Below are 12,201 nucleotides of genomic sequence, written 5' to 3'. Positions count from 1 at the left end.
CCTGTCCCTGATGTCTTACATGAGGAGAACAGCATTATGAGTTTAATTACTGCACACTAATGAAACATCTCACAGCTGATCAAAAAGGCTCTGGGGCCCTCTGCTTTTCCCACAGCGCAGGACTCAGTTGGTTTAATGTCCCTAATGGGAGGAATGCAGGAGGGGGGAAATATGTTTCCCACACACCAAAGAGAGTTAATTGTGGAGGAGTTATTATTCCTCCAGCCGCTTGGGGATACCAGTGGGTGGAAGATGCAGAGTCAACTGTGTATCAAGAGTTGATAGCGCTGGTAATTAGCAGAGAAAAACTGATGTCAGTCAAGGGACATGTTGGGTCAGTGACAGCTGTTGTTTGCTGAAATGTGCACGGTCTTGTGTTTTCTAAGGTTGCATTTTGGCATTTTTGCCCTGGGGGACCAACTAAGAATTTGAATGTTAGTTATTACAATATTTGAAATCAATAGTATGACTAGTATTGCAGTGGAATATTTGGACAGTTCAGGATTTACTATAGCAGAAATGATAACTAATTAGGATTTCATGCAGAGTGGAATGCATAGGAGGTTGGGCATTTGTCCTGTTGATGGACAAACAAGGCAACAGTTCACATGCTGTTCTCTGTCTAGAACAAATACTGTGTTTTGAGTAGAATTCCCATTAGACCAATTAGTGTGTGAAAATGTTTGATGAGAACCTAACTAGCAGTGTGTGACATATTGTATAATCATTCATCAAACATTGGAGCACCTGAAGCTGTGGCTCCAAACTGACTGGCTTGTGACCCCTTAAAATCAGTTAAGTCAACTAATGACCCCGTCATGGGTTGAGGCCCTAGCGTGGATGTAAATAATGAACAGTAAAAAGTGATTTTTCCTTCTTGGATAGTTTGATCTGGAGATTTTTTTTTTACGGGCCTTACAAAAGTTCTCATCTCTCTAACCATTTTGTGACCCCCTCGGATATGTCTTGGGCTGCAATTTGGGGTCCCAGCCCCTAGTTTTGAAACCACTGACCTACACTAAAGGGTTGCAGTTGGTTTGACAGAGCAAACAGCACATAATTTGGTTAAGTTTTAGGGGGAAAAAATTGAAATTAATACATTTTGTATAGTTTTAATGTTGATGTTATTAGATAAAGTCTTTAAGGAACATCCAATGGTTAGATCAAGATAGAATAAGCTGCACCTAATTTGTTTCTTACATATGCTTTATTTCTTTGATGGGATTCAAAGTTTGTGAAATTAAAATACTTTGACCCCTTACTGATCAATTCCCTGTGGGTCTGGCCCTGTCCACAGAGAGGTTAGAGTTGGTCAGGATGCACAACTGTGTCTCTTACCATGTTCTCCACAGTGCGCAGGTACTTGGCACACTGCGAGTGGCCGTTGTATTCAGCCAGGTCTGCTCCTGTGAAGCCGTCCTGGTCCTTGATGCCCAGGTCCACCCCATTGACCACAAGGATCTGACAGCACTGGAGAGTGACATAAGAAAAATTGTCACTTTAGAGTATAAAAGATAGTGTTCTTTTATAATTGAAGTGTTCTTTTATCCATCAACATTTGAATTAGTTATAAGACCCTTCTTAGGAGGATGCAAAATATGACCTGATTAGACAGTGACCATCTAATTCATAGACACAGTCTTCCTTGTAAATCACTATTATTGATAACCTGGAATAAAATCTCCTCCTTAAAAGCAGAATACTACATCCTCTGTAATTCAGAGCATTTCTGGTAATAAAAATAAACTTGGAACAGGTTAAAGCATCAGTTTTGAAACACCCCTGCCAAGTGCCAGGTGGACGTCAGACTAAGCTGCTTGTTTTCAGACTGAGAAAGCTTTGTGTTGCCATATTGACTCGACGTGTTAGCTTCTTAATAATGTTCTCTCCAGTCCAAAACTTGGGCCAGCACCTCATACGTCAGGTCAGCTTCCTTTGAGTTCACTCTTATGCAAAATAACAATTTTCTCTATGTTGTAATACATCATGCGTGGGCTGAAACAGCTGACTGACCAAAGCCGGACACAACTAAATGTTAGTCAAAGTAGAAGGTCAGAGTGGTGGTAAAACCATAAGCCAAAGGCCATTTATTCAAAATGGATGGTCAAGTGTCAAACTTGGAATGAATATGTGAGCACCAATAATCATAATGCTTCTACATAACCTATATGAATATTGTTTGCATGACATTGTGTTTTTTTAGGCTACTTCATGTCTGCTATTGCTCATGTTGCCATTACTATTAGAAAGGATCAGGACAGCCAACATTCTGCACAGTCACTCTACCATCATATTAGATAAGTAGATGCACACATTAAACACCCAGTTATTTAAAAAGCATTTCCATCTTTCACCATGTATGCTAATTCCAGACTGACTGAGCACAACAGAAGTAACAACAAACAGAACACAAACACACACCTCCAGTTCACCGTTCTCTGCTGCGTCGTGAAGCGGGGTCCCTCCCCAGTTGTCAGTGACGATCTCTCCTCCGTGCAGCAGCAGCCAGCTGAGCACCTTCGCGTGGCCACGACTAGCTGCAAAGTGCATGGCCGTGGCCCCGTCACCATCCCTGTCTGTCAGACTGATCTCTGTGAAACTCATCTGAAGTAAGGATAGATACAATTTAGGAATTAACAAGAGCTGCTTTGGGGAAAAAGTTAAAGAAACCTTTGCCTTTACATTCCAATAGTAAAAACCTGTTTTTTTTTTAAACATGATGCAACAAAGTTCTGGCATTAAGAGTAATTTTGGATATAAAATATGCTGACTTTGACTAGAACATTCAAATATTTTTGAATGACTAGTATCATTCAAAAATATTTATCCAACATTAATTTGTCAGATCACAGGTTTGATCTATTGTGTTACAACATTCCTACGTACCAGCCAGACGATGACAGTGTTGTGGCCCATCTGGGCAGCAGCATGCAGAGGTGTCATCCCGTCATTGGCTCTGATGCTTGGATCCGCCCCGCAATCCTTGACCAGGTATTGGACGACCTCCAGATGACCCTCCTGGCAGGCCAGGTAGAGCGGTGTGGCACCATTCTTAGTTTGGGAGTTGACAACACTGTAGGGGAATTAAACAGTAAAGTGAATGAAGAGACGCATGAAGATCCAGTATCTATAAAAGACATTGTATGTTGCAGCCAGTCCTGCTGTCATCACTGAAAACCAAATGGCTGGAAGGAGAGTTACTTGTTCATTTACACGTATAAGTCTGAATCCATAAAGCCTACTGACTCCCATAAATAGATACTTTACAATTGTGGGTTTTAAATGCAACTCACTGGGATTTCAACTGTGTGATGGATTCAGCTTTATAGTCTTATGGTACAAACCTCACTGCCTGGATGAAGGTTTTACTGAGTTCATGTTGATACATCAGTTGTCTCAAATACTTTTTGCATATACATAGTGCATGTATAATTACATTTTCATAAAACAACTCTCACATTTCATAATAACCTCTGCAGTGTGTAATAATTTATCACAAGATGTGGGGAATATATTACATATTGTGTTCAGGCTATTTATTACAAAATCTAGTGTTATTACATAATAAAGGAAAAGTTTATTACATTTTTGTCTAGTTATTACATAATGCATTGTTACCAGGGTAAATAAACTAAAAAGGAGAGCATGTGTTTGAAAGGCAACATTTAAATGGAATGCAAAACCATTACACAGAGCCTGTGAAAAAACAAAACACTATAGTCTCTGTTGTTGTGCCTAGAAACGGTCACAGTCACTAATGTGTCACAATGTATAAGTATAGTTTGTTCTTTCTTTAAAAATGAACCATTTGATTTCTTAAATCCTTAACTTTATCTAAAATGTAAAAAATTCTGTGTTTCACCAGGTGTCAGTTCTTGTGATTTTTAACACAAAACACTTAAACTCTACACTGAGACCAAGACTGGAAAAAACACACCATCCTGTAAAAGTGGAATTTTGGCCAGAAAACATAGTACCACATTAGCAAGAGATAAATGGGTTGGTGGCCCACCAATGCCTATAATCGCATCACAGTCTCTAGCAGTCCCTAGCAGTCCCTGGTCGGTCTTTTGGTGGTACACCACTCATAATAATGGAGATTTAAGAAAGTAAAATTTATTTCATGGAGCATTCCTGTAACATTTACTTGTCAATTTTCTCTCAAAATCTCAGTTTATTGTTGGAGCAGTTGATGACAGCACAGCCGAGAAACAATATGCCATCGTTTAAAACTGGACTAAATTTTATTGAAAAGTCTCTTAAAATAAACACTACAGTGCTTTTTTTAATGACATTTGATAACTAAATTTTAATATATAACCTGTTGTGCATGATATGCTGGGAAGACTTCTAAGCAAAAGCTCTTCAAAAGGATGTGGAGGGATAAAAGGCTGACAACCACTGCAGACCTGTACATTAATAATCACTTGCATCTTATATTGAGCTGAAAGAAACTCTCTCTGTTCCTCAAGCTCACTTTATGAGTCAGATATTTTGTTAAAAACATCCTGGCTCTAAACATCTAGTCTCAAAATTCATTTGACATTTCTAAAATGTATCCTCATGTATCTGATAACTGACACATGTTACTTTACATAAGGTACCCTAGGTCTAATCTCTTGGTTTTGTCTTAAAATTGTCTCATTTTGGCAGGATATCTTCTCTTGGTATTGTAAATTTTCTGAGAGATTGAAAGAGAGGATATTTCTTGGGGAAAGGAAGGCTACCAGTGCTCCTTGTTTCTCTAGGCGGCTTGGGGAACTAGTGTTGGGAATACATCTAGAGAGGCGAAACAATACACTGGTTTTGCAGGATAAGTTTGAGAGTAACTGGGGCCCAATAATTAGGCATCTTAATTTACCATCAATGAGTTTAAGCCTGAGAGACACCATGTTTTGTTATTCTTAGTGGTTTTTCCTTTTTGGTGATGTAATAGGCTTATTATTGTTGTATTCATCACCGTCTAGTCAGGCTTTCTGTTGTTTTTTTGGGTTGTTTTTGTTTTTGTATGTGTATGTTATAAGTTGGTTTGTAAATGTCACTTTTGTGATGAAAAAATGAAATATAATAAGAACCAAAAACCCTTACATACATCACAGTACAGTGTGCTGGTTTTCTAGTGGGGCACTGCAGCAGTAATGGTGGCTTGCCTACTTCCTATTTCAACTTGGATCAGTTCATTTAAATGATCTGCTCATTATCCCATAAGCAAATTGTGCTCTTCAGACGCTACAGTTAAATGATTGTTTTCACTCTTTCAGCTGTCAGATGACAAAAACTCACTGATCTGAAAGGTCAACTGTGACAGGAAAACATCCCTTTGTCAATGTCAACAAGCGGCTATTTTGAGAGCAGACAGAAGTGACGCTGAGCCAAATCCCGCTTCCCTATTTCAAAAGGCCCTTAGCCCCGCCTCCCATCCATTGCTTGTATCCCTGCTTGTCCCAGATCTTTTCAGTCACAGTGGGAGGTCAGGGAGTGAATGAGCACTTCCCCACTAAATCCCATAAGGGTGTGCTTTATTTGGATACTGACAAATGAGCAATGAGTCTCCTAAGAGGATTACCACTCCACTGGCTTTGCCCGACTTGCTCTGTGCTTATCCAAGGGTTGCCAGTCACCAAGACAGACTGAGTAGGTGAGGAGGAGCAGAGGAGGTGAGGAAAATGAGAGGCAGGGCTAACGTGGACGGGTGGATCTTGTAGACACACACATGACCCTGCCAAACTTTCCCTCCCAAGGATGTGGCTCAAGGCCAAAACTCTGGTGACTAAAGACCCTGCATTACACCACATGTGGATGTTCTGGTCTAAATCTTAACACACAAGGTTGTACCTACCTATGATCAATCAGGTCTTATTCTGAGCCAGAAAATAGATACACATTCTTAAAATAAAATCATCTGTGGAATATATAGGTATAAATTTCGGCAAATGTGTGGTTATGTTTGAGGCTCAGGCTTGTCTTTCAGGAAAAATATTACAAGTAAAGACACTTAAAATATTTGAAAATAAGTAGGGGAAGTAATCTACAGATCTGTCATCAGGAAGTGGGCAGACTTGTTAATTATTGAGTGTAACCAAAGTGGGCTGAAGTTCACCTGCTTACTGAGGTCTATATAGCAGAGAAGCTTGCATTCATCATTAATCCTAACCACAGACTTCGTTATAATGACAAAGTCGAGTGTATTTGGGGTAGGACTGATGCATTTCTAACATAGCACACAAGTCTTTGTCACAATACTCCAAAGAGAAGAGGCTTGAACACTTCACTAAAGAGGTGCTTTTGGAGAACAGGTGTGGATTTCACAGAGCTAAGAAAGAAGTTAGCCTTGTGTGACGACAGAGCTAGCAGGTGGCCCAATGGGTCCTCAGACACATTGTCACTCAAAAGAGAAAAAAAATGCACTTTAAAGAAGGAGACATTTGATATATTTCCAGTTCAGCACCGATGAGTAATTCACCTCTGTGCACTGTCCCGTCCCCCACGTACACAGTAACAAAGAGCAAGGTTATCTTCATTACTGGTAGAGTAATTGATGTCACACTAATAGTCCTCTTGTCTGATAGCTGAGGCTTGTTAGCTTCTCAGTGGCTTTTCCTGTATAAATAATAAAGAATGTTGTGGGAGAATTTATGCTCTTTACTTAACAAGGTGACTCAAGTCTTTTGTGTAAGAATTCTTTCTTTCATGGAAATTTACTGATAACATAATTTGCAGCTCTTGTCTATCTATCTTTAACCCTTTTTCCACCAAAAGTAGACGAGTGTGCAGTAGACAAGTGTGCCTTTCTGTTTTTTTTTTTTTTTTCTGGTGTGTTATGTTCGACAACACAGACTGGCTGGAATGCAGGTTAGTAAACAGTAGAAAGACGCATGGAGGCCAGTAAAATGTTACCGTGGTTACTTCTTTTTTTATATCTGTTATTTATTCAGTCTCTCAAAGTCTGCCTGCTAAGAATAGCACGTCTACCCGCGTGTCATATTTCCATCACTGCTGATCAGGGCCGATTGATGCTGAAGCCAATGGCCATGACTACTGCAGTCATTTGTCCCCCGAGGGAATACTGATTATAACCTTCCCCACAAAAGCCAGATGTTAGCAGGTGTTAATGGGTTATTTGTCCAGTGGGAATGGGGCTTTATTTTAGAGGCTATAGCTGTTGGCAGCAGAGCCCAAAAACTGTAAGACAACAACATTAAAACACAGACAACAAACCTCAAGGGACACACAGGGACATTTGATGTGGTCCTATTTGAGTAGAACACTTCAGGGTTTTAGGGTATGTTTCCCACTGATGCTTCACATATTCAAAACTAGATAAAACAGCCCTGAGCTCACCTTATGTAATCAGTGCAGTAATCTTCACGTTAAAAATTGCACATCTTACGTTATAACCTGATAACAATACTCTCTCAAAGTGTACAGTTTTAATACTGTGAGCATCTCAAAATGGCACGTTACATTGCTTTTCCTCAGTGTAAACCTCTTGTTGTAAAACAGAACTGAAAGGGTTTTTTATCCAACTTGTACCAAGAAGTTATTAAGAAGATTAGTGCTGAGGAAAATAAGTGCAGCTCAGCCGCTGGCTGCATGGAAAACTTTACTCACCTATTTACCCCTTACTCTCCATGTATTAACGCAATGCTGAACGCCACCTCACATAATGGGACACTTTGCCAATTTTAAACCACCTTTGTTTGATAACAGTTCGGGTAGTATGTGTAAATGAACTATGGTGAACTTCCCTCCATCTTACCAGCACCCAGATCTCCCTGCTCAGCTCAAATCTGGCGGATGACGTGTTATGGTGGCTGAAGGGCTTTTGCTTGAACTACGATTATTATATATTTGCATTTTCAGATGCCTGCCACTATGGACACAAAGAGTCAGAAGCAGATCGAGAGAGAGCCGCCCCTATGACTCTCTCAGCCTCAGACCAAACTTTGATCAAACTTTAAAACTAGGCAATGGTGATCAAATTTATACTAAGATTCTGTCACTATATTGCCTATTTCTCACCTAAAGAGTTCTTGAACAGGAAGTGGGCACCTTACGGTTTCCTGTATTGTAAAAACGAAGGCTGAAAATACAAGATCAAATGTCAAAACTAGGCATTGCTGATAAAATATGAACCAAGATTCTGTTACTGTATTGAGTATTTCTCGCCTCAAATGTTGAACTCACTGTTAAATTGTAATTCCTGATAATTTGGTACCAGCTGGCTGACATATTGTTTCCTGTGTCAAAACCAGGCCCCCAGGAAAACTGCTCACCCTTGCAGCAAATTTGTCCCAGTGTCCACTCGCAGTACTGCAGCGAAATAATCCCCTGCAGCCCAGAAAGGATTTTCCCCGTAGGCCCCCATTGTAAAAGAGACGTCTGTAAATCTGTTTACAGGACACCTGGAACTGCAAACAAGATCAGTTATGACTCTTTCTATTTTGAATTTTTGAGCCATGGTGGATTTATATATATGTAACTTTCCTCAAACTGAGAAAAGCGATTTAAATACCTTTGACGTCATCACAATGTAAAGTCTACGAACCGAACGAGAACTGGTGGGCAGGGCCAGGGGGAGACACCTTACTGCGTACATTCAGTGGGCCACACACCGCGGAACTAAACCTGGAAGCTAGAAAACTTTCTTGGTGTGTGCACCAGGCGAGCAACTCCATTGGAATGAGTAGTCGCCATCTTGGCATTCAGTATCTAGTTATTATCAAAGACTATGGTCAAAACAGATAAGCTTACATTACTTTTTTTTAAGTTTTTTTTTTTTTTTTTTAAAGAAGATGGTCTTAAATTAATTTTATGGTGGACCGTATGATCCATTTGAGTTATACAGTACATATTCCTGCTCAGCAACTGTTCTGTAAACATGAGAAGTGAGGAAAGACTAAACAAGGAATTCGGAGACTGTCCTGTGTATCCACCTTGTGTGTTTCCAACAAACCTTTATATAGCCAACTTTCTAGAATATACTACTGCAGAGGTCTACCCTTTTCAACTGCATGTTGGAATTATGGCTTGGCCAAAGATCTTAATCTGCACTAATTGATTGCATAACCTGTCTGTAGCCTCTCTCTCCGTCTCCCTCTCTCTCTCTCTCTCTCTCTCATTCATTCACTCTTGTGTGCCGAGGCTATCAGCAGAGGCACAGCACATGAGCCTGTTGGTTTTGGTTCTCTGGGATGGACAGGTGAACGAGCTACCAATTCAGATGCTAGCTTAAGAATCTAACAAACACTAAAATATTGGGAAACAAAGCCACATCTGTGTTGTGCTAATTGGAACACAAAAAGACTTTGATTGCTTAATGAGTACAACACTGCAGACAGCTGAGTACTGCTGCCATTTTATGGTATGACCTCTATCCTGAGTGCTTGTCTATACTTCACAGGGGACCTCTAACCTGTGCATGTCATTCAATAGAAAATGAATTTGCTATGTGTCACTTGTTATACTGTTATCCAAAAATAACAACTATACACTAAAGGAAAAAACAACAACCATCTCAGTGGGTACTTCATGTATGTTTAAACCAGCACTGGTATTTCTTTACATTTTGTACATACACACATTTTACCCAACCAATGAATAGATGTGGTAGTTGTAGTTTCCAGACTGTTCTCACACACAAATCATATGTATACCTATGAAAAGTAACACACCAGAATTTGGATATAACCCCTATAATCATGAGCCAGTAATTCATATGTAAACCAAATAATCAGGAAGGCTGCAATAACATGACAAATACGCTGACTGAAGTAAAGAAGGAAGTAGTATAAAGAGGGAAAGTTTGCTGGGGGAAAATCCTGTGTTTGTTTGGCCCATCCACTACCCCAACCTGCTTCCTTATGCAGACTGGTGTTTGTGTCTTGTGTGAAACCAAGTGAACTTTGAATTATTTTAACCTACTCAACTTTACTTGCCTAAATGTAACCTATGTAATTTTACATCAAGTATGTAACATGTCGTTGCCATTTAGAGGGTTCTAATTCACACTAATTTGTTAGATATCACACAAACCACTATGTGCATTTTCAAAGGCAATAGTATGACCATTGTATAAGGATACATTTTAATTGTGTGTTTCAGTGGTTGTAGTTACTCTAAATGCTGTGTCAAGAATAAATTTCAGTGGTAAACTCTTGCAGATCCTTTTATTGTCTGTCATCAAAAGGTCGTATTGGTTAAAGATATATAGGCTATGTCAGATATAAAAATACTGGTACCAAGCCTCAATCCTAAAACCAGCTCACCAGAATTCAAAAGTCTAAAATGGTCAAAGCCAAGGTGGAGGTCTTGAAATGAATGGCATATGCATTCATGAAATAGAACTTAAACCACTGGTTTAGTAAAATGATACAAAAAAAATTCAAATGTAATTGGTTTTTGGTTGTCACTTGCTTGCAGCAACACTCTCATCATGTTATTGTTTCGTCAACAGTTGCTAAAGTGATCATGTAACAGAGGAGGTCATGTTGTCCATGTGATTTTTCAAGCAGAACAAACTGAGCCATCCAATTACCTCCTTAAACTCACTGATACAAATTTGCAGCTTGTAATAAACCCTGAAACAAGAATGCTATCTCTATTCTGCAAAGTTCAATTCTAAACAATGCCTGAGGCTAGTGACTAGAAAGCAGCCCGTCTATTCAAACGGATTTGTTTTCCTCATTATCTTATCGCCGGTTGGCGCTACTGTGTGTTGCCGTGGAGATGGTGGTAAACAGCAACAGTGGGAGTGGTGGCGGAGAGGAGTGAATGGGGCCCAGCTATCAGGGAGCTACCATGTCCCTGGGGCTCATTAAATTTTCAGCAGCTATGCACCTGTCTGGGGTGCAACCACACAATATTGGAGGTGCAGAGCACAAGGTTAGTGTCTGGACAAGCCGGTCATTCTGCTCAGGTCATCAAAGATAAAGCAACAGATAATACTGATTAACTTAAAGACTAAGTTGTAAATGAGCTACATTTCTATTTCTTTATGGCAGCAGTTTGTGATCATTGTTGATGGCTGACAAAGACACCAGCACAGAGAACATCCATCAGCTCAACGGTTATCTCCGTATTTACCTTTTTTATTCTTTTACAACCAGACAGGCCTTATCAATAAACTGAAAAACAAACCATGCAAGGCACACTGTCTTGCCTTTAATGTCACCCAGAGGAACCTGTTTGTACACTGAATTCACTTTAATATCACTAAAATAGCAACAACTAATTTAAGTTTAATAGCATTGATTGTTTACCACTCTCTGTCGGGAGGAATCAATCAACAGCCATATTACTAAAATGCCAGTGAGCAGGACCCAACCTATTCATCTTCTGCTTGTGTCAGTTAAATAAATTTGTATTTAGTGCTGCAGTGCAGCCATATTACAAACACAAACACAATCAAACAATTACTCAAAATATAAAGTGTCATAACATGAATGTTTTCATCCAATATGAAGAACTGTTTCTTTAGGGAAAGAACAGCTAACACCTTTCCTCACAGTGTTAATTCCAGTGACTGTAACTGTTAGTGGGGCTCTGATTAACAGGTTATTATCCCACTCCCCTACTAGGGAATATCAGACACACAAATCCATGTGAATACTCAAGAAATATAAAAGGTATTCACAGTGATCTGATGGTAATACTCTGTACTTCAAAACTGCAGGTCACAGTGTCACAGCTGCTTATTTCCTCATATCAACTGATGGCTCAGTGAAGCTACTGATCTGACTACGGAGCTTTTTCAGTTTTTCTTTGCTCTCAATACGGTCGACACAGACATACTAATTATATACATTTGGTCAAAGTTGTGTAACTTGAGTACTGCGGCGTAGATGCTGCAAAATCTGTGCATAACTTTTTTTTTTAAAGCAGATATTACCACCGAACAACCTGGTTCCTGCTTAGGAAGAGTCTGTAGTGTTGGTTCATGCTAATCCCGTCCTTGAACTACGCCTCACTCTTGTCCATGTAGACGTAGTAGTTAATATGGGAGGGTGTTATCTCTACAGGGCACTGGTGGGTCTGACACTGAACTGATAGGGATGATATTCATCAAGGGGTAATCACACTCAAACACAAACACTTTTTACCAGAGCAGTAACAATTAGTCAACTGATACAAAATTAATTGGCAAGTATTTTCATAATCAGCTAATTGTTTGTCATTTTTGCTTAAAGAGGGACTGAAACA

General features: G+C 39.6%; 2 protein-coding genes across 5 annotated transcripts in view; one reads left to right on the top strand and one right to left on the bottom strand.

Moving 5' to 3' along the window:
- The window catches only part of acot7 (acyl-CoA thioesterase 7), a 162,614-nt gene that overhangs the window by 28,772 nt on the left and 121,641 nt on the right, over positions 1 to 12,201 (top strand). The gene's annotated exons all lie outside the window — the stretch shown is intronic.
- The window catches only part of espn (espin), a 55,223-nt gene that overhangs the window by 36,499 nt on the left and 6,523 nt on the right, over positions 1 to 12,201 (bottom strand). For all 4 annotated transcript variants that reach the window (XM_078170150.1, XM_078170149.1, XM_078170152.1 and 1 more), the window contains exons 3-5: positions 2,887 to 3,073; positions 2,422 to 2,604; positions 1,339 to 1,470 (exon numbers count right to left, since the gene is read on the bottom strand). In XM_078170150.1, coding sequence (XP_078026276.1) covers positions 1,339 to 1,470; positions 2,422 to 2,604; positions 2,887 to 3,073 — 502 coding nt within the window. The remainder of the gene's footprint in view (positions 1 to 1,338; positions 1,471 to 2,421; positions 2,605 to 2,886; positions 3,074 to 12,201) is intronic.

Source organism: Epinephelus lanceolatus, chromosome 8 (genome assembly GCF_041903045.1).
Source record: "Epinephelus lanceolatus isolate andai-2023 chromosome 8, ASM4190304v1, whole genome shotgun sequence".
Classification (NCBI taxonomy): domain Eukaryota; kingdom Metazoa; phylum Chordata; class Actinopteri; order Perciformes; family Serranidae; genus Epinephelus; species Epinephelus lanceolatus.
Note: the sequence above shows the minus strand (reverse complement) of the source record. Positions and strands in the feature narration are given on the sequence as shown.